General features: G+C 42.3%; 2 protein-coding genes across 3 annotated transcripts in view; one reads left to right on the top strand and one right to left on the bottom strand.

The window, feature by feature from the left end:
• LOC127047924 (cardiomyopathy-associated protein 5-like) overlaps window positions 1-24607 on the bottom strand; it is a 478816-nt gene that overhangs the window by 331730 nt on the left and 122479 nt on the right. The window lies entirely within an intron of this gene.
• MTX3 (metaxin 3) lies at window positions 1689-21237 on the top strand. 2 transcript variants are annotated; one of them, XM_050947098.1, is made up of 9 exons: window positions 1689-1817; window positions 3467-3536; window positions 7740-7816; window positions 9737-9829; window positions 12075-12257; window positions 12411-12487; window positions 13430-13587; window positions 16467-16555; window positions 18710-21237. In XM_050947098.1, the coding sequence occupies exons 1-9, from the start codon at window positions 1737-1739 to the stop codon at window positions 18818-18820; spliced, it is 939 nt and encodes a 312-aa protein (XP_050803055.1). In that variant the 5' UTR covers window positions 1689-1736; the 3' UTR covers window positions 18821-21237. The 2 variants fall into 2 exon arrangements, with proteins under 2 accessions (XP_050803055.1, XP_050803056.1); XM_050947099.1 differs by lacking the exon at window positions 16467-16555 and having other exon boundaries at window positions 1697-1817; window positions 18710-18815.

Raw genomic sequence — 24607 nt, forward strand, 5'->3', positions numbered from 1 at the left:
GCACTTGTCAGGCCTCAGCTGGAGTATTGTGTCCAGTTCTGGGCACCACATTTCAAGAAAGATGTGGAAAAATTGGAGAGGGTCCAGAGAAGAGCAACAAGAATGATTAAAGGTCTTGAGAACATGACCTATGAAGGAAGGCTGAAGGAATTGGGTTTGTTTAGTTTGGAAAAGAGAAGACTGAGAGGGGACATGATAGCAGTTTTCAGGTATCTAAAAGGGTGTCATCAGGAGGAGGGAAAAAACTTGTTCACCTTAGCCTCCAATGATAGAACAAGAAGTAATGGGCTTAAACTGCAGCAAGGGAGATTTAGGTTGACATTAGGAAAAAGTTCCTAACTGTCAGGGTAGTTAAACACTGAAATAGATTGCCTAGGGAAGTTGTGGAATCTCCATCTCTGGAGATATTTAAGAGTAGGTTAGATAAATGGCTATTAGGGATGGTCTAGACAATATTTGGTCCTGCCATGAGGGCAGGGGACTGGACTTGATGACCTCTCGAGGTCCCTTCCAGTCCTGGAGTCTATGAGTCTATAAGGTAAAAGCACACAAAAGACCAGATTTCACAGTCCGTGATGCATTTTTCATGACCGTGAATTTGGTAGGGCCCTACATAGATATAAGAAAAGATGATAAAAAGTCTTACGTATAGCCAGCATAACAAAGCAAAGCTGTACACTGTGCCATTGGAGGTGACTGCGGTGAGTCACAGGGTCAAGGTCTAACTGATTTCCATATTTAGGGTCAGGAAGAAATTTTCATCTGGGTCAGAATGGCAGAGGCTGGGGGGGAGGGGGCAGAGGTTCACCTTTCTTTGCAGCACAGGCCATGGATCACTTGCAGCTTTAAACTAGTGTAAATGGTAAATTCTCTATAACTTGAAGTCTTTAAACCATGATTTGAGGATTTCAGTAACTCAGCCACAGGTTAGGCAGCTATTTTTGGAGTGGAAGCATGCAGCAGGAGGTCAGATGGTCCCTTCGGACTTTAAAGACTGTAAGTGCATCCTGATGTGCTTTTCACTTGTAACTGATCACTGCTTATGCCTGCTTGCCTTCATAAAGATGTGTTAGCTCCTTCTCCAGCATGGTGGAAAAGCTCTATCCATCAGTGTTCCAGCCAATCACGCAAACCACTGTATTCCTGTATACAACCAGGAAGCCTTCTATCAGGTTAAAATGCAGAGCAGGTGCTCAGGCCTAGCAAACATAGGACAGCCAGCTGACTCTAGCACCCCTAACGCCGGCTCTGCAGATAGACCCTGTGATAGATGCTGAGGGCTGACAGCGAGGCTCAGGGCGGGGCCGAGGGCACTCACCTAGACTTGGAAAGAGGGGGAAATTCGAGGCCCCACCCCAGCGCCCTACTGCACCACCCCTGCCTGCGGAGCTGCGGGCTCATGCACCCGGCTGCACTAGCAGCCACGTCTATGCGGTGCAGAGGGTCTCTCCTTGTTCCCACCCCGTGGCCGGGCGCCGCAGCTCCGGAGCGGGCGGGTGGACGCAGGCTGTGTTGGGAGGGTGCAAGGTGGGGGCAGGGCCGCTCTGCGCGGGCTCCGACGGCCAGAATTCCGCGACACGCGCTAGCGCTGCAGTCCGCAGGCAGAACCCCTTCCACCGGGCGCCGGCAGCGCGAGGCCACAAGTGCTCGCGCCACACGCGTCCCGGGGGCACAGAACCCGCCGGAAGGCACGAGGCGGAAGCGAGCACTTCCGGGGGCAAAAGGGCCGCGGCAAGATGGCGTCTCCTATGGAGCTGAGCTGCTGGGGAGGAGACTGGGGGCTGCCGTCCGTGCACACGGAGTCCTTGATTGTCATGGTAACGGCCGGGCGGGTTGACCCAATCAGCTCGTGGGAGGTGGGGAGGGGAAGTAGCTGGCGCCCGATCGGCTCGCGGACCGGGATGACCCCAGCGGGGCGGCACTGGGGGCGGTTGGGGAGGCTCTGCCGCTGCAGCTGCCCGGGTGCTGTTGTCGGGCGCAGGGTCCTAGTTCCCGTCTTCGTTTCGGCGGAGCCGGCTGCCTTCGGCGATCGCAAACGGCCTCCGCTCCCGTTGCAGCGCGGCCCCCGGCTAGAGCCCCGTCCGTGCCCTGCCCGGCCGCGGGAAATCCTACCCCGGGCTGTGGCCGTTGAAATAACTCCGGGAAGCGGTTCCCTTCCATCACTGGCCTGTGTCTGACGTGTGTTACAGTTCATGCCGCCGGCCGGTTCCCTGATACCGAATGGCGCGTTATTTATAGCTATCATGAGACTCTGTGTAGGCTACAGGAAAGCGATGCTGCCTTCCCTGGCAAGTGCTATTGGCAGAGGTGAGCAAAAAGCCCATTAATTGAAGTGTAGCAACATTATTGTTCACTTCTGTGTCTTTGGTGATTGTTCAGTATGGAAAATTATTTCTTTAACCCTAAATGACAGTCTGAGGAATTCACAACCTAAAATACTAATCCTGATATCTGATCTGCTTTGGTGGACTTTTACACCATTGCAGAGCTGCCCTGAAGTCATTGAGCCTGCACAGGTGAGATTGCATGGTCAGGAGGTAGTGAATTGCTGCCATGTCTTTTTCCATGTAGTCTTTAGAGCAGGGGTGGCCAGTCTGAATCTGAGAAGGAACCAGAATTTACCAGTGTACATTGCCAAAGAGCCACAGTAATACATCAGCAGCCCCTCCATCAGCTCTCTCCCTCCCCCACCACGGGCTCCTAACACCTCCCACCCACCAGCAGCCGGGTCAGCACTTCCCCCTCTCTCCCTGCACCTCCTGATCAGCTGTTATCGCGGGGTACAGGAGGCTCTGGGAGGGAGGAGGAGGAGCGATGACACGGAAGGCTCAGGGGAGGAGGCAGGAAGGGAGGAGTGGAAGCAGGGCCTGTGACAGAGCCATGGGTTGAGCAGTGAGCACCCTCGGGCACATTGGAAAGTTGGCGCCTGTAGCTCCAGCCGCAGAGTCGGTGCCTATATAGGGAGCTTCATATTAACTTCTGAAGAGTCGGATGTGGCTCCGCAGCCACAGGTTGGCCACCCCTGCTCTAGAGCCCATAGTAATGCCTAGTCACATAATTCCAAGGTCTCTCTACAACATAGGGTTAGTTTGGATACTTGGATTATCTGTTTGCAGTATGGCACTGATGTTGTCAGGACATTATTCTTAACTCATAGTTTCCTAGAAGAATTCTGACATTTAAAAATCATTCTAGCTAACCACCACTGCCTGAAACTGCCTAAATCAACCCTTTAGCAATTAGTATAAATACAAGTTACAGCAAGAAATTCTAACTCTTAGCACAAAAGGGTTAATGTTAGTCATCTATCTGTTAAAAATACACTGAATGTGCATAATGAAGTTTAGATCATGTACCAATAACAACATGGCTACCCAGAAGTGCTCTAGTTTAGTGATATCAATTCTTAGAGATCACCTTTTTTTGGAAATGCTGACTAGAATTTTTAATGCAACTTTTATTGCAGGCTTATGCCAGATTTTCTGGTGCTCCAGTGAAAGTGAATGCTATTGATAACTCATGGAGAGCTCCAAAAGGTATTTGCTTTTGTAATTTTTTTTTCCTGGACACACACTAGCCATTTGACGAATCAAGGCCTTAGCTTGCAAACACTTGTATGTACATGCCAAACTTTTACACATGCGAGTAATCTATTTGACTTCAGTGGGTCTACTCACATTAATGAAGTTAAACATGAATGTAAATATGTTTACAACATCAAGCCTGGAAATTATATGACAGTAAAGTGCCATCTGGAGGGTATAAATAGTATGTCCTGGATCACTATGTAAATTTGTACAACTGACAATCAACAAAACACTGAAACTGACTATACCTATAGTTTTGTCAAACACACAAAGTAAACAAATTGAATCAGAAAAAAATAAAAAATTTCTAATCTTTCAGCACAGTATAGCTAGAGGTTATTTGTTACTATTCAGAATAGTAGCCACAGAACTTTCAAATGGAAATTAGATTATCAAGTTACGAGTGTTCCTTTAAACTAGGTGTAACTTGGTTGGAAGATGAGTGTAAGCGTCAAGTATAATTTGCACCAATCTGAATGTGCAAAACCATGCTGAATTTGCACAAAGGTGGATCAAAAGGAGGGTGTATGAGAAATACAACTAAGAGGTGAGTTTAAGATAAGATGCTAGAGAGGCCTTTATTTTGGACCCTCCTGCTAGTTTATTTCCTTCGCCACTGGCATGTAAATTGCATTTCTTTTGCACAACTCTGGAAACCAAATCAGTGTAAGTTAAACTAATTTGCCACTTTTACCTGTCACATGATTAGCTTGTGTACCACTTATATCCACACAGAACTTGGCCCCTTATGACTTGTAGGGCCAAATTCATCCCTGGTATATCTCTTTGACTTGAGTGAATTGCATCAGGAACCAATTTAACATATTTGCTCATAAAGTTTGTGTTTTTCAACAAGTAACTGTAAGGAAAGAACATTTTAAATTCATCTAATTCTCCAAAACTCTGGTTCACTAATAAGAGTCTTATTTACTTGTATTACGGTAGCAGATAAAGACCCAACCAAATCTAGTCCCATTGTGCTAGGTACTGTACAAATATATAATATCATAGAATATCAGGGGTAGAAGGGACCTCAGGAGGTCATCTAGTCCAACCCCCTGCTCAAACTAGGACCAATCCTCAACTAAATCATCCAAGCCGGGCCTTTGTCAAGCCTGACCTTAAAAACCTCTAAGGAAGGAGATTCCATCATCTCCCTAGGTAACCCATTCCAGTGCTTCACCACTTTCCTAGTGAAAAAGTTTTTCCTATTATCCAATCTAAACCTCCCCCACTGTAACTTGAGACCATTACTCCTTGTTCTGTCATCTGATACCACTGAGAATAGTCTAGATCCATCCTCTTTGGAACTCCCTTTCAGGTAGTTGAAAGCAGCTATCAAATCACCCCTCAGTCTTCTCTTCTGCAGACTAAACAATCCCAGTTTCCGCAGCCTCTCCTCATAAGTCATGTGCTCCAGCCCTCTAACAATTTTTGTTGCCCTCCACTGGACTCTTTCCAATTTTTCCACATCCTTCTTGTAATGTGGGGTCCAAAACTGGACCCGGTACTCCAGATGAGGCCTCACCAATGTCGAATAGAGGGGAATGATCACGTCCCTCAATCTGCTGGCAGTGCCCGTACTTATACAGCCCAAAATGCCGTTAGCCTTCTTGGCAACAAGGGCACACTGTTGACTCATATCCAGCTTCTCGTCCACTGTAACCCCTAGGTCCTTTTCTGCAGAACTGCTACCTAGCCATCTGGTCCCTAGTCTGTAGCAGTGCATGGGATTCTTTTGTCCTAAGTGCAGGACTCTGCACTTGTCCTTGTTGAACCTCATCAGATTTCTTTTGACCAAATCTTCTAATTTGTCTAGGTCCCTATGTATCCTATCCCTATCCTCCAGTGTATCTACCACTCCTCCCAGTTTAGTGTCATCTGCAAACTTGCTGAGGGTGCAGTCCACGCTATCCTTAAGATCATTAATGAAGATATTGAACAAAACCGGCCCCAGGACCGACCCTTGGAGCACTCTGCTTGATACCGGCTGCCAACTAGACATGGAGCCATTGATCACTACCCCTTGAGCCTGACGATCTAGCCAGCTTTCTATCCACCTTATAGTCCATTCATCCATCCCATACTTCTTTAACGTGCTGGCAAGAATACTGTTGGAGACTGTATCAAAAGCTTTGCTAAAGTCAAGGAATAACACATCCACTGCTTTCCCCTCATCCATGGAGCCAGTTATCTCGTCATAAAAGGCAATTAGGTTAGTCAGGCATGACTTGCTCTTGGTGAATCCATGCTGACTGTTCCTGATCACCTTCCTCTCCTCTAAGTGCTTCAGAATTGATTCCTTGAGGACCTGCTCCATGATTTTTCCAGGGACTGAGGTGAGGCTGCCTGGCCTGTAGCTTCTGGATCCTCCTCCTTCCCTTTTTTAAAGATGGGCACCACATTAGCCTTTTTCCAGTCATCTGGGACCTCCCCCGATCACCATGAGTTTTCAAAGATAATGGTCAATAGCTCTGCAGTCACATCCGCCAACTCCTTTAGCACCCTCAGATGCAATACTTCCAGCCCCATGGACTTGTGCTCGTCCAGCTTTTCTAAACAGTCCCGAACCAATTCTTTCTCCACAGAGGGCTGGTCACTTCCTCCCCATACTGTGCTGCCCAGTGCAGTAGTCTGGGAGCTGACCTTGTTCATGAAGACAGAGGCAAAAAAAGGATTGAGTACATTAGCTTTTTCCACATCCTGTGTCACTGGGTTGCCTCCCTCGTTCAGTAAGGGGCCCACACTTTCCTTGACTTTCTTCTTGTTGCTAACATACCTGAAGAAACCCTTCTTGTTACTCTTAACATGTCTTGCTAGCTGCAACTCCAAGTGTGATTTGGCCTTCCTGATTTCACTCTTGCATGCCTGAACAATATTTTTATACTTCTCCCTGGTCATTTGTCCAGGCTTCCACTTCTTGTAAGCTTCTTTTTTGTGTTTAAGATCAGCAAGGATAAGCCAAGCTAGTCGCCTGCAATATTTACTTTTCTTTCCACACATGGCGATGGTTTGTTCCTGCAACCTCAATAAAGATTCTTTAAAATACATCCAGCTCTCCTGGACTCCTTTCCCTATAAGAGAGACTCTGTGGGCCACTGGTCCCCAAACATTTTAAGGTCATGCCCCCCCCTTCCTATAAATATAATCTGTATGCGCCCCGTTGGGAACCAGGGCTGGAACTGCAGCTGGGAGCAGAACTGGGGTTGGCAGAAGAGCTGCAGGCGGGAGCGGAGTCGTGGCTGGGAGTGGGGCTGTGACCAGGCCGTGGTCATGGCCAGAAGCCAAAGCTGGGGCCTCAGCTGGAGGCAGGGCTGGGGCAGAGCCAGAGTGGAACTGTGTGCCACTCTCTTCTCGCCCCCTGTGGGAGCTGGTCTGGGCTGTGTCCAGGGCCGAGAGCAGAGCAATGGCTGGGAGACGGGGCCTTTGCTGGGGACAGGTCTGGGACCTGCAGAGCTGGAGGCAGAACAGGGCTGGGTGGCCTTCCCTCCCTGTCCTCCAAGGGGGCTGGCCTGGGCCTCACCATGCCCCCCTGGAATGTTTCTCCATGCCTCCTGAGTGGGGGACACCCCACAGTTTGGGGACCACTGCTGTAGGCTGTCCCAAAGAGTTTACAATCTTAAACCCCAATCCTGCAATCTGGTGTGTTCAGATGGACCCTCACACCATTGTGAGGAGTCCCACTGAAGTCAGTGAGGTTCCATAAGGGTGCAGGGATCTGCCTGCTCAGATTAAATTGTGGTCCCAGTTTAAGGCAAGACATCACTGAAGGTTAAAACAAATGGAGGAGAAAGATGAGAGAATGGGCTAACAGACTAGTTGTGTGTACAAGTTGTAGGTTTACAGGCTGAAATTTTTAAATAGGAATCTACAGTTAGGTACCTAAAGAAGTAGCCTGCTTTTCAAAAGTGCCAAGCACCCAGCATATGCCAGTGACTTCAGTCTGACTGTGATGTGGTCCTGCCTTTGTATGGATTCTTTTTTGTGCTAACTATGGCCCTGATTGTGCAAACACACACACAACCTTAATGAAGTTCTTTGTTATGTAAAGCTAAACACTTGCATCAGTGTTTGCTGGATTAGGGCCCATTTCAAATTAGACTGAAAGTGTCCGGTGTAAATTCTGTTGACAGTATAATTCTCACTTCTTAGGAGATGTGCCAGTGTTAATATCAGAAGACACAGTTATTGCTCAGCCAGCAAAAATACTAAACTTCTTAAGAAAACAGGTGAGTTTCTAACTTGCTAAAGAGAAGTGTTGGGTTTAGTTCAGTTTAATTTAATTTGCAACTTGTTTTTTTCCTCTGTCATGTAACATTTCTACCTGTCTCTCAATATTTATCTGTAAATATCCATATAGATGGTTTCTAATAACATGAAGCTCGATTCTGCAACTCTTACTTTTGTAGAGTAGCACTAGGTCACTTCATTTTGACTACTCATAAGTAATTGCCTCTCTAGCATAAATAAGGGTGGCAGAGTGTGGACCATGGTTAACTGTTTAAGAAGGATTAACTTTAACCCTTCTAAGGTTTAAATATAGAACAAACAACAAAAGCTTCATTAAGCAGGCTGACCCAGCCTGAGTTGTATATTAAGTGTTCAAATAGCTAATCTTTTTCTAATGTTGCTGGTATTTATAGATCACATTTTTATATCAAGTTTTTACATAACTGGATTACTCTAACAGAAATTTTTATTTTACTTTAAAACCGCTATTATTTTTAATCTGCTGTGGGGATTTTTTGAATAGCAAAACAAAGAAAATCTGGAATCATTTTTAGTGATGCACATTTTGGCAATGTACAGTTTTACTTTTGGTGAGCTGCATCTAGAATGTTAAGTAATCTGCAAAGGGTGGGAGTTGGTTTGTACAGTTTTTCCTTCTTTATAATGTAGGAAGAGGGCCTAAAATGGTATTGTCTCTCTTTTTTCCCCTTGCTTTGTTTTTACATTAGAAATTCAGTTCCTGTCTCGCCTGGAAGAGTCGCTGATGACTAGAAAGTTAGTGATAGTATGACATCAGAAGAATTAAGAGAGTGAAAGCTGGGAAAGGATTTTTAATCACACTGTTAAATAGGTGTTAACCCCAAGAATTTTAGACATCAATGACTAAGGAACCTCTTGGAGAAAAGACATCGGCTAGAGATTCAATACCTCTCTCTGTCCAATCAAGGTGTGAGAACGAACAATATGCATCCTCCGAGATATCCAAGAGGTCTTCCACAAAAACTGGGAAGAAAAGCATTAACGCTCCCAATATGTCAAAACTTGTCTCTTTTTTTACAAAACAAACTTCCAAATCCTCTTTATACAATGTAAAGACTGAAAAAGTGGGCACAAGACCCATTTAACAAAAAATCTGTTGCAGGTCACCTTTTAAAAGGAACAAATGTATACCTGCATAAATTTGTGTGTATCTCTTAGCCTTATGTTCTTCGAGACGTTTCTCACTTCTGCTCTAGAAACCAGGAATGGTACAGAATAGTTTATACACATATCCACTTCTCTTTTCTTTCCTTGTGCAGTGAACTATAAGGCTAAACATCAGGGGTCAGATTCTGATCTCAGCTGACTTAAATGGAATTGATTTGTTGACTTCAGTGTAATTGAGTCTAGAATTTGGTCTATGGTACCTTTAGCATTCAGACAGTGTTTACATTTCTAAAATGGTAACTTTGAAAAATAACAAATAAAAGAATGTTTTGGTTTATTCTTTATACATCACCATATGTGCATGAGGCTTTACAGAAAATTGAGAGAGCTATCTGCTGGAGGAGTTCAGTACAGTATTGGGACCTGAGTAATACTTTTTGCAGCTGTTTTACTCTGCTGCTGCTTGGAAAGCAGTTAAAGGCAGGCTGTTTTTCTGGACCTTCCTCCCCTGTGGAGGCTGAGGATACTGGGAGGAGTAGAGAGGTTGGGCAGGGAGAGGTTTAGCTTAGCGGGTATGGGTGATTAAAGGAAGGAAACTTCAGTAGGTATACATTTTCCGTTCTTAGATTGAAGGACTTAAAATTATTTTGGTTACTTGACCTGCTTAATAACTGTTTAGCTCTACAGAAGTCACCAGTTGTGGGACTTCTTTTCTGTGTGAGAATGTTCATGTGACACTGTGTGTGTTGCATGTGTGTTTTTTAACTTGACAGAAGTACAATGCTGATTATGAACTATCTGCAAAACAAGGAGCTGACACACTGGCATACATTGCACTACTTGAAGAAAAACTGCTTCCTGCTGTGGTAAGCATCTACTAACATAGAATGATGGTCAAGATAAAAAGTGATTAATAATTAAATAGTGCCTAATGTGAGACATTTTAAAGGAACTTGGTTTTCAGAGAAAGGGTGATGAATGCTTTCAGACACCGAATGGAGCAGGCTATACATTATTAGTAAATATTTGTATCTGTGAAGGTGTTAGGCAGCATGCATTGCTCCAAAAGGATTCTTATGGGAGATGGTCATTGGTGTTGACTGTGGAGACATAGCAGTCACACCACAGTTATGGCTGCAACGTACTTCCTTTTTTAGGCCCAATTTTGATAGTACTTCTAACTGCTTCCAAAATTTTCGGGGGAGACAAGGTAGTTGAAAGCAGCTATCAAACTGCCAAACCGGACAGTCTCAATGCAAAAGAATAAATGGACACAAATCTGACATCAGGAATTATAACATTCAAAAACCAGTAGAACACTTCAGCCTCTCTGGTCATTCAGTAACAGACTTAAAGATGGCAATTTTGCAACAGAAAAGCTTCAAAAACAGACTCCAACGAGAAACTGCGGAACTTGAACTAATATGCAAACTAGATACCATCAGTTTAGGTTTGAATAGAGACTGGGAATGGCTGAGCCATTACACATATTGAATCTATTTCCCCGTGTTAAATATCCTTACACCTTCTTGTCAAACTGTCTGTAATGGGCTATTTTGATCATCACTACAGAAGTTTTTTCTCTTAATTAATTAGCTTCTTAGAGTTGGTAAGGCAGCTCCCACCTTTTTATGTTCTCTGTATGCGTATATATATCTCCTTACTATAAGAACATAAGAATGGCCATACTGGGTCAAACCAAAGGTCCATCTAGCCCAGTATCCTGTCTACTGATAGTGGCCAATGCCAGGTGCCCCAGAGGGAGTGAACCTGACAGGCAATGATCAAGTGATCTCTCTCCTGCCATCCATCTCCACCCTCTGGCAAACAGAGTCTAGGGATGCAATTCCTTACCCATCGTGGCTAATAGCCATTAATGGACTTAATCTCCTTGAATTTATCCAGTTCTCTTTTAAACGCTGTTATAGTCCTAGCCTTCGCAACCTCCTCAGGTAAGGAGTTCCACAAGTTGACTGTGCGCTGTGCGAAGAAAAACTTCCTTTTATTTGTTTTAAACCTGCTGCCTATTAATTTCATTTGGTGACCCTTAGTTCTTGTATTATGGGAATAAGTAAATAACTTTTCCTTATCTACTTTCTCCACATCACTCATAATTTTATATACCTCTATCATATCCCCCTAGTCTCCTCTTTTCCAAGCTGAAAAGTCCTAGCCTCTTTAATCTCTCCTCATATGGGACCCTCTCCAAACTCCTAATCATTTTAGTTGCCCTTTGCTGAACCTTTTCTAGTGCCAGTATAACTATATGTTCCATTCTATGCATCCAGTGAAGTGGGCTGTAGCCCACGAAAGCTTATGCTCAAATAAATTAGTTAGTCTCTAAGGTGCCACAAGTACTCCTGTTCTTTTTGCAGATACAGACTAACACGGCTGCTACTCTGATTCAAAATTAAGGTTCTCTAACAACCTTAACTCTGACTCTATTAATATCCACATTCTAACAGTCCACCAGTAGCCTCCATACCTCAGTCACATCTACCATAGGCCACAAGCCCTCAGCAGCATACTGTGAATTACAGTAAAGATGTAGAACTCTGTAGCTACTAGGATTACCTCTATATTGGAGTTGTATGACTTTGGCTCCAGTTTGAACAGGAAACCATTACCTACCATACTACAGGTCTACCAAATCTCACAGACTGATGCTGATTTTAACCTAGTGTCTTCACTTTCATCTACTTCCTGAGAGAAATAAACACCAATATCTTCCTCATCCCACTTAGTTCTGTAACTGTCTCAAACCCATTCCCTCATTTTGTTCCTCAGGGAAGGATATAGTGTGTGATAGTGATATAATCTTTTCCTATGACATCAACACTGCACCATAACCTTCACTCTGAATGTTATGCATTAACTACAATGTCCTAATGTCTTAATTTAATAGGAGCATAGTTACAGCCTTAACTCTCTCTTAATGCCTTGTGTGTGGGAATATAATTTAGTAAGGAGCCTGCTTGCTTTTTTTAATACTATGAAAATTCCTATTATTTGTGTAACAGAGAACCTTAACAGTCTTTATAAAGAGAAGCATATTATTTTCATTAGAATTCCTAATAACTCTTGTTCATGTTCTTCACTATGTTGATACAGCTGCACACATTCTGGGTCGAGGCTGAAAATTACTGTACTGTGACAAAGCCATGGTTTGCTTCAAGGATTCCGTTTCCATTGAGTTTGTATCTACCTGGGAAGATGTCCAGGGAAGCACTTAACAGGATCCTACTGACGAGGGGAGAGCCTCCACTTTACAGTTTGAGTGAAGTAGAAGCACAGGTATGCTTTGCTTTATGAGTAGCGTAGGTCACAAATTGGTACTGACAAGGGGAAGAACTGAAATGGAGACTTATGTTGTGTAATGATAAACGCTGTTCTGCATACTAGTCTTCCCACTTTTTATTGCTCTTAGGTCAATTTTTCTCTTGTTAGATATACAGAGATGGCAAGGAGTGCCTAAATCTTCTATCAAACAGATTGGGAACATCTCAGTTTTTCTTTGGAAATACGTGAGTGTATTTTTTATGATTGATAGTCATCTCACATACTGCATGCTCTGACATTATTGAATAATTGCAAGAATGTCTCATGCTGCTCCACAAGAGGTTCATGTTTAACATTTATCTTTGGAGGTAAGATCTGAAGAGAAATGTATATGTTATAAAGAAACATAGTACTTCAGTGTCAGCCTGTTCAGCCAGGGGGCTTGGTGAACCAAAGATGATGATGATTTTTTCACTAGAACCTTCTGTGCTTTCTCCACTTATTTATATGCCTTTTTCTGGTGATGGCCGTTGCTTGAACAGGATAATTAAAACCAGGCCCATCCACTTTAACTGTAGCAAACTCCCAATTTTGGCCACATCATGCTGCCTCAATCCCCAAGTGTGGAAGGCCCTGGATACAGTATACCCACAGGAAGTCTACTGTGCAGGTGGACATCCCATGTGTGCTAGCTCAGCAGCTCTCTCCAAAGTAGTTCTGGGTGATTTGGAAGCAGGAAAAGGGAGGGCAAAGGTGTAGTAGTTATCTAAATTGATTCAGTGATCCCCCCCACACTTCTGTTTATGGGCTGTAATGCTTAATGTACTAGTGCTTTGTGGCCTGTGAGTGGATTCTGTTTCCCTGCATAAGTTTGTTCACTTGGTCTCTGCACAAGAGACCACACTGTTCCAGAGGTGGTGCAAAAAATGGTTTGTAATGTGACTTGAATGCCTACCATACATGGAAGCAGGGCTGAATTTTAATTCTGAAATTATGCTGCTTGAGCGTGTAGGGCCCTCTCAAATTCAGAAGCTCTAAAGTCAGTAGATGTGCACCCAGCTGATGGTGTGATGGAGTCCCAGAATAATTGGTTAAATTGTGCTTTGCATTTGTTTGGTGTGTGCTCAGAAATTGGTTTATGGAGTACTGCATTGTTAATGTTTTGTCTGTTTTTACATTCGCTATAGGCCTACAACCTTAGATGCCTTTGTATTTGGTTTTCTCGCACCTCTTTATAAAGTGCACTTCCCTAGAGTCCAATTACAAGAGCACTTGAAACAGCTTTCCAACCTGTGTCGCTTCTGTGATGACATCCTGAGTGGCTACTTTAGACTTAACGTTACAGGTAAGTCATGTTTGTTTTTCTTCTTCAACATGTATACTATATCCAAAAGAAGGATGCCTCTTCCCATTGGATGCCAAATTGAAGCTATATTAGTCAGTTACAAAGCTACAACTTTGGCCTGTGGCTTTTCATGTTGAGGTCGTGGAGAAGAAATTGAGTCATGATCAGTTCTCAAGTTGTATAGTAGGATAAAGTAATGCTTTTGAACAGTGGAGTGACAACAGCATTTGTTTAACATTTTTAAGTAGCTTCTCCTGCCTCTTTCTCTTATCGTATATTACACCTCTACCTCGATATAATGCTGTCCTCAGGAGCCAAAAAATCTTACTGCGTTATAGGTGAAACCGCGTTATATCGAACTTCCACCGGAGTGTGCAGCCCCGCCCGCCCAGAGCACTGCTTTACCGCATTATAGCTGAATTTGTGTTATATCAGGTCGTGTTATATTGAGATAGAGGTGTATTTGGAAATGGGAACAAATCTACTTTTGTTATTCTGATGTATGAAACTGAGAAACTTGATTGTTCCTCTTCTTCATCTTTGTTGCTGCAGCCTAAACAGACACCTCCTTTGTGTTAAGAAGATAACTTAAGTCTATATGGCCAAATTTGGTGGTCCTTAAATTGCGCAGTTCTCCCATTAACATCAGGGGGAGGTTTTGCTTAATAAAGGATGACAACACTTGGCCTTTATTTACCAATTTTTCCTCCTGTATCTAGAATCTGCCCCTTCACTGTCAGGCCTGGTCCACACTACACAGTTAAATCGATTTAAACAGCGTTAAATCGATTTAACTCTGTACCCGTCCACACTACAAGGCACTTTAAATCGATTTTAAGGGCTCTTAAAATCGATTTCTATACTCCTCCCCAACGAGAGGAGTAACCCTAAAATCGATATTACTATATCAATTTAGGGTTAGTGTGGACGGAAATCGAAGTTATTGGTCTCATTCCTTTAATGTAGCTACCCAGAGTGCACAGCTCCGGAAATCAATGGTAGCCTAGGACCATGGACGCACACCACCGAATTAATGTGCCCTAGTGTGGACGCGTAAAATTGATTTTATATCGGTTTTATAAAACCGGTTTTAGTAATTTCGATTTTATGCTGTAGTGTAGACGTAGCCTCAGATTTATTTTCCTTTTCTAGAAAACAACTTGCCAGTGTAAGCGACACCAAGATCCATAGTGTGGGTCTTTATCTCGTCACTAGAGAAGGGATAATGTGAGAGGTTTTAGTTTGCTCCTGCTTCCCATTTGCTACTGCCAATGGATCTGGTCCTTTAACTCAAGCAGTAGAGTTTCATGCTTTTAGATCCAGAGATCCCAGGTTCAGTCCTGAAGATGACCCAAACTGAGGCATCAGTACATCAGCATTTCATGTTAGGATGTAGATATAAACACAGTACTGACAAAAACTCAAAAAGCCAGACTGAGATTACCTCTTCTGATTTGCCAGCTGATATAGTGTTAAATGTGTGTGTTGTGGGGGAGGTTTCCCCTTCTTTGGAAGGCTGAGGGAAGGGATAGAAGGCATGGAATATATCTGGGAAGGAAACGGGTACTCTTGCAGTACAGTAGATAAAGGTTACCAATGTCAGTTGTACAAGAATAATCTTGTCTAGTCAGTCTAGAAATCCTACATTAAAATATCTAATGACTTGGGATGGGGAAAGGAAAAGAGGTGAGTTCATAACTTCTCAACCACTTTGGACAAGTTAAGATTAGCATTGCATTTTAAAGACTAAGGGCTTGTCTACACTAGGGGTTCTCAACCTTTTTTTTTTTTTTTTTTTGAGGCCCTCCCCTCCACCCCAACATGCTATAAAAACTCCACAGCCAACCCGTGCCACAATAACTGGTTTTCTGCATATAAAAGTCAGGACCGGCGTTAGGGGGTAGCAACCATGGCAGTTGTCTAGAGCCCCACACCACAGAGGCACCACCAAAGGTACATTGCTCAAATTTGACTTCAGCCCTGGCTAGTGGGACTCAGGGCCCTGGGCTTTAACCCCATGCAGTGTGGCTTTGGCTTTCTACTCCAGGCCCCAGTGAGTCTAATACTGGCCCTGCTTGGCATCTCCCCCTCCCGAAACCTGCTCTTGGCCCCTCAGGAGTCCCTGGACCCATGGTTGAGAACCACTGGTCTACACTACTGCTTAATTTAATGTAAGTTACGTCACTCAGGAGTGTGAAAAAACTGCCCCCCTGAGTGACATAACTTTCATTGACTTAAAGCGGTGTTTACACCGCACTATGTTGGCAGGAGACGCTCTCCCACTGGCATAGCTTCCTCCTCTTGTAGAGTTGAGTAATTACGTCAATGGGACAGTGCTCTCCTGTCAATGTAATGAATCTTCACCAGACATGCTACATCGGCACCACTGCGTCAGTGCAGCAGCACCAATTTAGCACGGTAGTGAAGATAAGCCCTAAGTATTTGACTATCGCAAATCTTGCTTATAGCTTTAACTTTGCTGTCAAACTTCTGTGCAAATGGCTCTTCTGTCTTCTTTAAGGCTAGATGGAGTTAGGAGAAGAATCACAAATTTTTTGAGTTAAGGGAGGATCCTGAAACTTTCTTTTGTTGTTGTAACATGAGGACATGGTTTTTAAAGGGTTGAGAACCACTTAATTCTTTCCTTTAAAGCATGTAAGAATTAGCAGGGTGTATCTATATCTACATAGAAGTTCAGGTTCAGGATTTCTAACTGGAAACAAAACATTGTCTGCAATACAAACTGTTTCTTTAATAAAGACCTGTTTATAGGGGTGAAAAACTGCATGATCTTTCTGTCCAAAAAAGCTTTGCAATAGACTTGTGAAGCTCCTCTAAATTTCATTTCAATCTTCATCTTTTCTGCTTTGATGCTTTAGGCTTCTCTCCATCTGGACAGGATACGGTAGATGCAAATCTACAGAAACTCACACAGCTTGTAAATAAGGAATCCAACTTGATTGAAAAGGTTATTTTTCTTCAGTCTTTATTTTCCATTAGTTCTTGTGACTTCATTGTTGTTCCCAGCTATTCTTGCATATTGGGGCCTGGTCTACACTTCAGAGTTATGTCGATGTTAGGTAGCTTATGTTGACATAACTCTGTAAGCATCTACATTAAAATGTAGCTCCCACCGATGTAACTCACTCATTATACCAACTTCCTAACTCCACCTCTGCGAGAGATGTAGCACTTAAATCGATGTAGTTAGGTCAACACAGTGCCAGTGCATACGTCGACTGTTGCTGCGTTTCAGATGCTGTCCCACAATGCCTCACACTGACAGTTAAAGTGGTGCAAGTGCTCCAAGTGACGACATGCACCGCCGACACAAGGAGCACAGTGTGGCTGTGTAAAACCAGTTCAATTACTGTGGTGGCTGTATGTCAATGTAAATTAGGTTGACTTAATTTTGTAGTGTAGACTTGCCCTAAATAATCATTGTAACTTTACAATGCAAATTCTTTCTTTCCTTGTTTCTTTGCTAAGGTTCTAATTTACATAGAAAAATATGAATATAATGTCATAATTCAAAATAAACCAGTAACAAATTCTTGTTCTTCCTGAAGTAACTGTTTCATTGTATTCAAAGCAGTACTGTTGACAAAGGAAATACTGTGTGTTCAAATGCTGGAGGATAACACAACATATTAATAGGAGTATGTATTATTTGTGATGCAGTAGCACCTGCAGGCCTCATTCCCAGGTCAAGGCCCCATTGTGCTAGTCACTGTACACACATGTAAAATACACAATCCCTGCCTCAAATTTTATCGTCTTCCAAATTTATGTCAGCAGTTTTCTTTTGAATAAATGCTGTTAACCAGCAGAATTTGGTTAACCATGTCCCTACAAATAATCCAGATTTCTCCCTGAAAAAGGAATTGGTAATGAGAGAGGCAGCTTTTCACTATCAGGCCTGCAGTTCAGATAATCCATCTGAGCTAGAGACCAAAAGTCCTTCCCATGTAACTGTTCAGGGCCTTGTGTGAATAGTCTTAGTAATCTGGAGATGTCCACATCACCACTTACATCGGCAACTGACAAAGTTTTTTCAGGTGTGCTTTAAGATGTGGAACTTGCTCCGTATGGACATCCATTTAAGCCCTTTCCTTTCGGTTTGAAGACCCAGAGAGTCTTCTATGTAACTACTTGTCATCCCCTGTCTAGGAACATTCCTTCTTTCCCCTACTCACCCTGTATTTTTAATCCCACATTTGTTCCTTCTAATGCTTGTTGCGTTTTTGTTTTTTTAGTTAATGGTCAGTCAGAAGTTCCCCAGTCTGTCCTGTACTTGGTAAAGGGCACTTGTTTCCAAGGCTGTCTGTCAGAACCTTTCATAAGAACTAAATTACTGGGGAAAATATTTGAGGACACCAAGCATATTAATTCACTAAAAAATGCTACCCAGATGTGACTGAAAATAACATTGAGAAAAATGTCAGTGTATCAAATGGTTTGTTCATGAATAATGTGGAGAATTTCTTGCATTAGGTATTGATTGTAGCATATTTGCTGAACTTTATGCACTGTTCTATGTGGAGTGTTTCAAATTCCATTTATTTCTTCTGGGAAGTTAAAATCCTTTTATTCAGAGATTGCTTTTAATATGTCTTTGAAAAGTTCTTATCATGCTCTTTTAGGAATATATTTTATAAATCATTAGCTAATTGAAATTCCTCCAACTGCTCTGCAGCACTTTTGAAATTAAAGAATACACTTCTGCAAGGTGCTGAATGTTGCTTCAGGTGCTGAGCAGGTTAATGCACCAGTTGAATTTGGCAGCTGTATGACTTTTGATCCAACAGAATTTGGCTGTCATAAAACGTAGGTACTTCCTTGGAGAAGGTGAGCCACAGCATTATCTCAGTGCTCCCAGTTAGATGATTCAAGGAAGAGCCCACATAACTGTCCCACCTCTTATCGTCATGATATAAATAGCTATCTCAGCACAAGTAGGAGTTTAGGGATGAGAGAGGAACCAAAGCATCCTTTATGACCTGGGCTGAGAGCAGAAATAGCAGGGTGAGACCACTCACACAAACCTTCATGACTGAAGGCTCTTGGCATGCATCTGTGTTCTTCTGTATGCCAGATTCAGCTTCCATTTTCTTTCCTGCAGATGGACGACAACCTTCGTAAGAGTCCTCAGCATCCCCCTCGGAAGCTGACAACACTCAAACTTAGTGCGGCAGGAGATGAAAGCAGTTCATTGAATCGCTTGTCTCCCTGACAGCCTGTGTTGCCATGTACGTGTGTTTTACTTCAAGTATTCTGAACTTTGCAGTAATTCTTTGCATAAATGTGGTCTCACAAGGGGATGAATCACTTAATATGGTATAAAACATCCCAGACTGTCTATTCCTATAGGAAAATGTATAGTCCAGAGAACTAACACTAAGTTGAGGATAGAGTGAATCCTTAAACAATGTACTGTATGAAATTGCCTTAACTTCTGGAGATTCTGCCTTTTAGGCTAGCACATTTGTTGACTAAGATTTCATTTTACTTTTAAAAATTTTGGTTTTACTGTAGCCATGTTATAGGTTGACCAGGTTGCTATACACTAGTTTAGCTACTTACTCATCACTTCTAGCATTTTTCTAGATTTTAGTAGATTACCAAATTCAATTCTAAAATGGGAAAGCAATGAAAGACTATCTTTGATGGCAGACAAGAACTGAAAAGCAATGAGGGTTGTTGGCCATTTGTTAATGTGCTTTCACAGATAATGTATTGTGGATGGCTTATGTTTTAAGAGTATGTATATTTTAGAAGTTACATTGCATTGCTAGGAGGCACAGTGACCAAATGTACTAAAACATCACCTCTGAGATCTGGCCTTAGTCATACAAGTTTCATCAGCCTACTGGATAGCCGTGCTGCAAAATCACAGCACAAACTATAGTATAGAAAGATTAGTAGTGTTGGTTCAACAAAGGCAAAAGACCAGATTAGCTGATCTGGACTGAAGTGCATTGGTTAGGGTTGTGTGAAGAAGCTTGCACAGGCCTTTCTACTTTATGCTACTGGCCTGTCTCTAACAAGTCATCAGTGTCTCACTTTTATAAGCACTATAATTCACCGAAAAACGAAAACAAAAGCCATCTAATCTTATTCCTTGATCAAGTCCTTGAGAGTGTCACACTGCAAATTCTTCATTGAATTGTTAAAAGAGATGTACATGTAATTATGTTTCCTCTTAGTAGCACTGTCAGTTCTAGAAATCCAGATAATTCTGAAATTTTGGTATGTTGACAGATGCTTTATTAATGATATCATCAGATTACTAAAAATGCTCAGCCAAAATGGGAACTGCTTTTTGTCAAGTGTTAATTAAAGATTTCATCTGAGAGAGAGATGATGCAGATGGGTATCTTGCAGATGTGCAAGATTACTGCTAACTTTATTTGCCAAGTCAAACTAAGAAGTCTCTTGACATTTTTCCTCTCAACTATTTCCAATGTTTAATATATGTAGATATACTATTTATACAGACAAGACTGGATTGTGTAAATACTGTACTTTATCAGCAAGGAATGTAATCTTAACTTTAACATATCTTGTTATTTATAAATAAAATGTTGAGTCTCCAGTGGACACATGGAAATAAACTTTGTTACATGCTACTTCTAGAATGTTTTAGCAATTTGAGACATACTGAAATCACACACAATAATTGAATAAAATAACTTTCATGCACATTCCTAGGGTTGTCAAATGTTTTGAATTTTTTTGTCTGCATCTTGATGAGATTTAGAATGAGATCATGTTGCATAATTTCTCCAAAGTTCTTTCATAATTTAACAAACGTAATTGTGAAGAAAAGTGTAACTTGATTAGTCTGTTTTGTGAATATGTGTGTTTGCCCTTTAAAAGCTTATTTTGTAAAATAGTTGATCTCTTGCTTTGAGATTAAAGGGATTTTTAAAGCACTTCTTATCCAGAACTAAAAGTTTGTGTTTGAGGCAAAGTTTCCTATGGAGGGGTTTGCATATGATCTATGAAACGCTTCTACAGAGAAATGAAAGGGAAGCTTAATTGGCAGTTGGTAGAATAAGAGGGATCACGATAGGTGGATTTGTATATTACGTTATAATTTTTGTTTAAATTATAAGCTTTTTCAAATAATTAAATTTTTATATTAAATATACATATTATCAAGACTCCTCCAATCTGATTAAATCTGCGTACTGTTTGTTGTTGGAACCCCTTTGGCCAGACTGGACTCAAGCCTCATTTAGTCTTAATTTACCAATTAGTTAATATTAATATTAAGGGTTTGTATTTAGTGACCACTCATTCCGTTCAATGGCCAATTGTTAAATCTTTTGTGCAGACCAATATTTAAGAAATGTAACTCAAATGTAAAAATAAACTTTAGGTGGAAATCTTAACCTCTGGTATGAAGACAAACATCAAACTTGTGCACTACACGTAGGTGGTGGGCAGAGCTTGATGAATTGGTTGTGTCATTCAGTAACTCCCTCAGGCTCAGTTGGAGAATGAAAATGGGTGGCCCTGTGAAGTCACAATGCAATTCTGTGTGAGCTAAGGTATACAGTTTGGTGTGGATATCAAGTGTTTAAATATGGCTTGTGTGTATCAGTCCTTTTTTAAAACAAAAATAAAGCAAACTTTTTTCTGTAAGTTTCTCTGTTCTAGTTGCAGGGACATCTGTAATATCCTAAAGAAATAAGATGAGAAGTATAAAGAATGAGCTGCTGTAAATGTGCTCTATTTAAGGCTTCAAAGGCTAACTTTTAAAATGGTCTATTTATTTTTGCTGAAAATTTTAGTGAGATAGAGCATGTTCTTATAAATAATTGCATTTTTATAAAGTTACAGCATATATGTGAAAATGGCTTAGAATGGTATTAAGAAAACCACTCAAATTTATTTGATTTCTGGTTAAAATACTTTTTCAGACTCTCAAAATATGTACCTCACTTATTCAATGTTACTATTATTTTTGGCATACCAGTGGAAACCATTCACAATGGTATTTCTCATACATAATATCAATAGATTTTTTTTCTATTATATATTTAAAAACTTGTTGCTGTAGATCAACTGCTCTATGCTGATCTAAACTATTGAAAGAGCTGTTTAACGCACTTGCCTTGTCTAAGACATATTACTTAATGACATATTAGATTTAGAATGTACTAATGTAGACCCCAGTTTATCAGAGCACTTAAGCATGTACTTAAAAGCTAAGCCTGTGGCTAAGTGCTTTGCTGAATTGGGGCTGTAGATCACAATCCTGCAAGGTGCTAAGCAACTCCTGTGAGGTGCTGAACATGCTGCAGTATTGAGCCCTTTATCATAAAGGCTGGACTCAATACAGAGCAGGTTTAGACTTAGACACTTACAGTGAGCAACAAGCTCATTACTTACAGTAATTGAAACAAGCACTAAAAATTTTAATGTGCTCCTCTGACAGCCCTGGTATCTGGCTGCTCAAAATCAGTGGTCAAGCGGTCACCGTTAGCACTCCACCCTGAGCAGACCTTTCATCCTTAGCATCAAAGAGGTTATGCAATGTACAGCACTCAGCTATGACCATAGGAATATTGTCCCCAGTGAAGTCCAACCTGCCACAAAGACATCGCCAGCACACCTTTAATCTGCCAAAGGCACATTCAACTGTCATCTAGCACCCATTGAGCCTCTCGTTGAACCGTTCCTTACTGCTGTCCAAGTGTCCCATGTAAGGTTTCATGAACCACAGCTGTAAGGGGGACGCAGGATCCCCCAGGATCATTATGGGCATTTCAACACCCCCCACTGTAATCTTCTGGTTAGGAAAGAAAGTCCTTGCTTACAGCTTTCTGTACAGGCTGGCATTCCTGAAGATGCGTGCGTCATGCACCTTCCCAGACCACCCCACGTTGATGTCAGTAAATACCCACAGTGATCCACAAGTGCCTGCAACACCATGGAGAAGTACCCCTTCCTACTGATGTACTCTGTCACAAGGTGGTCTGGTGCCAGATTGGAATATGTGTGCCATTTATCGCCCCTCCACAGTTAGGGAAACCCATTTCTGCAAAGCCATCTGCTATTTCATGCATATTTCCCAGAGTCATGGTCCTTTAATGCAGGGCAATAAATCACATCCTGCTACAATGCCCTAATGGACAGCTTCCCCACTCCAAATTGATTCGCAACCAACCAGTAGCAGTCTGGAGTCACCAGCTTCCACACAGCGATTACCAAATGCTTCTCTACTGAGAGGGTAGCTCTCATTCTGGTGTCCTTGCGCCGCAGGGTTGAGGCAAGCTCTGTGCACAGTTCCAGGAAGGTGACTTCTGCATCCAAAAGTTCTGTAGCCACTGTTCGTCATCCCAAACCTGCATGACGATATGATCCCACCACTCAGTGCTTGTTTCACGAGCCCAAAAGCGACAGTCTACCCTATGCAGCTGCTCTGTGAATGCCGAAAGCAATCTAAAGTTGCCCCTGTCCATATCATGCACAATGTCTGCACCTGTGAGTCTTCTTCAGTTAGGAACTTCATGATTAACTGAACTGCCAGCCATGATGTCTTCATGACAGAGCATAGAAAAGCAGTGTGGGATCCATCCGTTCTCACAAAGATGCTGGGGTGCACAGCAAAAACGGGCCATGGAAAATGCTGAGAGAGAAAGCCAGAAGCCCATAGAGTACTGGAACAGAGAGCAATTCATCACGGGATATTTAGCACTATCTCAAGATGAACTGCGATCCGCTTTGTCATCCCACAACACCTAGCAACAGGAGGACTGTGGGATAGGTACCCACAGTGCATTGCTCACACAGTCGATGATGGTGCCCCCACTGTGGATGCGATCTGCCAATAGAGGGAACAAGTGTGAACATGAATTTGCAATTTTTAACATGTCAACTTTTGGGTGTCAACATAACTTTTGTCGACACAACTTGGTAGTGTAGACATGGCCTAAGTCTGAGGGCATAGTTCTTTGGTCGTGAGGGATGTTAAGAGGTGGCAAGTTTTCTGATGGTCTTCCATTTTCCTGCCAGTAGCATCACCTCAGTCTTCCACCAATTCAGCTTTAGCTACCTGCTCTTCATCCAAGAGTGTATTTCAGCTAGGGACTCTGAAGGCTGTGAAGTGGTGCTGTTTACGTTTTACATAAAAGATGTGTAGAGGTGGGTGTCTTCTATGTGCAGCTAGTACTTCAGCCTGTGTTCTCACTGCAGCTCTCCCAACAGCTTCATAGGGCTGTTGAATAGTATATTGAAGACTGAGCAAGATGAGTATGGATGTTTTTTCCTTGTGCACATACAGGAGCTAGTCATCCACCATAGCAACAAGTGTTGTCTCTGAACCAGGGTCTAGTTTGAAGCTTGACTGAGAGGCATCCAGGCTATTGGTGACTGATAGGTGCTGTTGGAGACTCTGCTCACTTCTCGGTTTGTTCAGCAATGGGAGGTGAGAACTAAGGAGCAGTTTGTGAGGAGTCTAGCACTGAGTGATGCTTTCTTTTGAACTGGAAGGTATTTAGCTTTAGGATGGGTGGCAGATTTCTTAAAGGAGGTTTTACAATCTGATATTAGATGTCCCAGGTGTGGGTTTTTTTGTTTTTTGTTTTTTTTACTAAGGTCAGGAGTCAGTCCCATGTACAGCCTTGATTTCTGTCGGTGCTGCTATGATTGCTTCTTGTGTAAACAGGCCAAATTCTTGGAAGCAGGGTATTGTGTTCTGGGTGACTCATAAAGCCATCATGTAGGTGGGTGATCTCATGAAATGAGCGGCTGGTTTCCAGGGCTGAGTTGAGGCAGACTGAGTTTATGAAGTGATTTACAGTCTGGAAAATCTCTGGATGGCATGATGCTGCTATTTCTGAGGCAGAGGAGATGTACAATCTCTTTGCCTCCTTTGCACTAGTAGCACAGATTGGTAGAAATTCTTTCCCTGTGTCTGTACCAACTGTTTTCCACTACTGACACACTAGCTTACCTGCTTGACATCCAAATTTCCTGAAGTTCTGGTGGCTTCTTATGCCTGGCAAAG

Source organism: Gopherus flavomarginatus, chromosome 3 (assembly GCF_025201925.1).
Source record: "Gopherus flavomarginatus isolate rGopFla2 chromosome 3, rGopFla2.mat.asm, whole genome shotgun sequence".
Classification (NCBI taxonomy): Eukaryota; Metazoa; Chordata; order Testudines; family Testudinidae; genus Gopherus; species Gopherus flavomarginatus.

Coding starts and splice junctions, on each gene's coding strand:
- MTX3 (XM_050947098.1), top strand. CDS start 1,737: ATGGCGTCTCCTATGGAGCTGAGCTGCTGGGGAGGAGACTGGGGGCTG. Junction 3,537..7,739: donor CTCATGGAGAGCTCCAAAAG/GTATTTGCTTTT, acceptor CTCACTTCTTAG/GAGATGTGCCAGTGTTAATA. Junction 12,258..12,410: donor TGAGTGAAGTAGAAGCACAG/GTATGCTTTGCT, acceptor TTCTCTTGTTAG/ATATACAGAGATGGCAAGGA.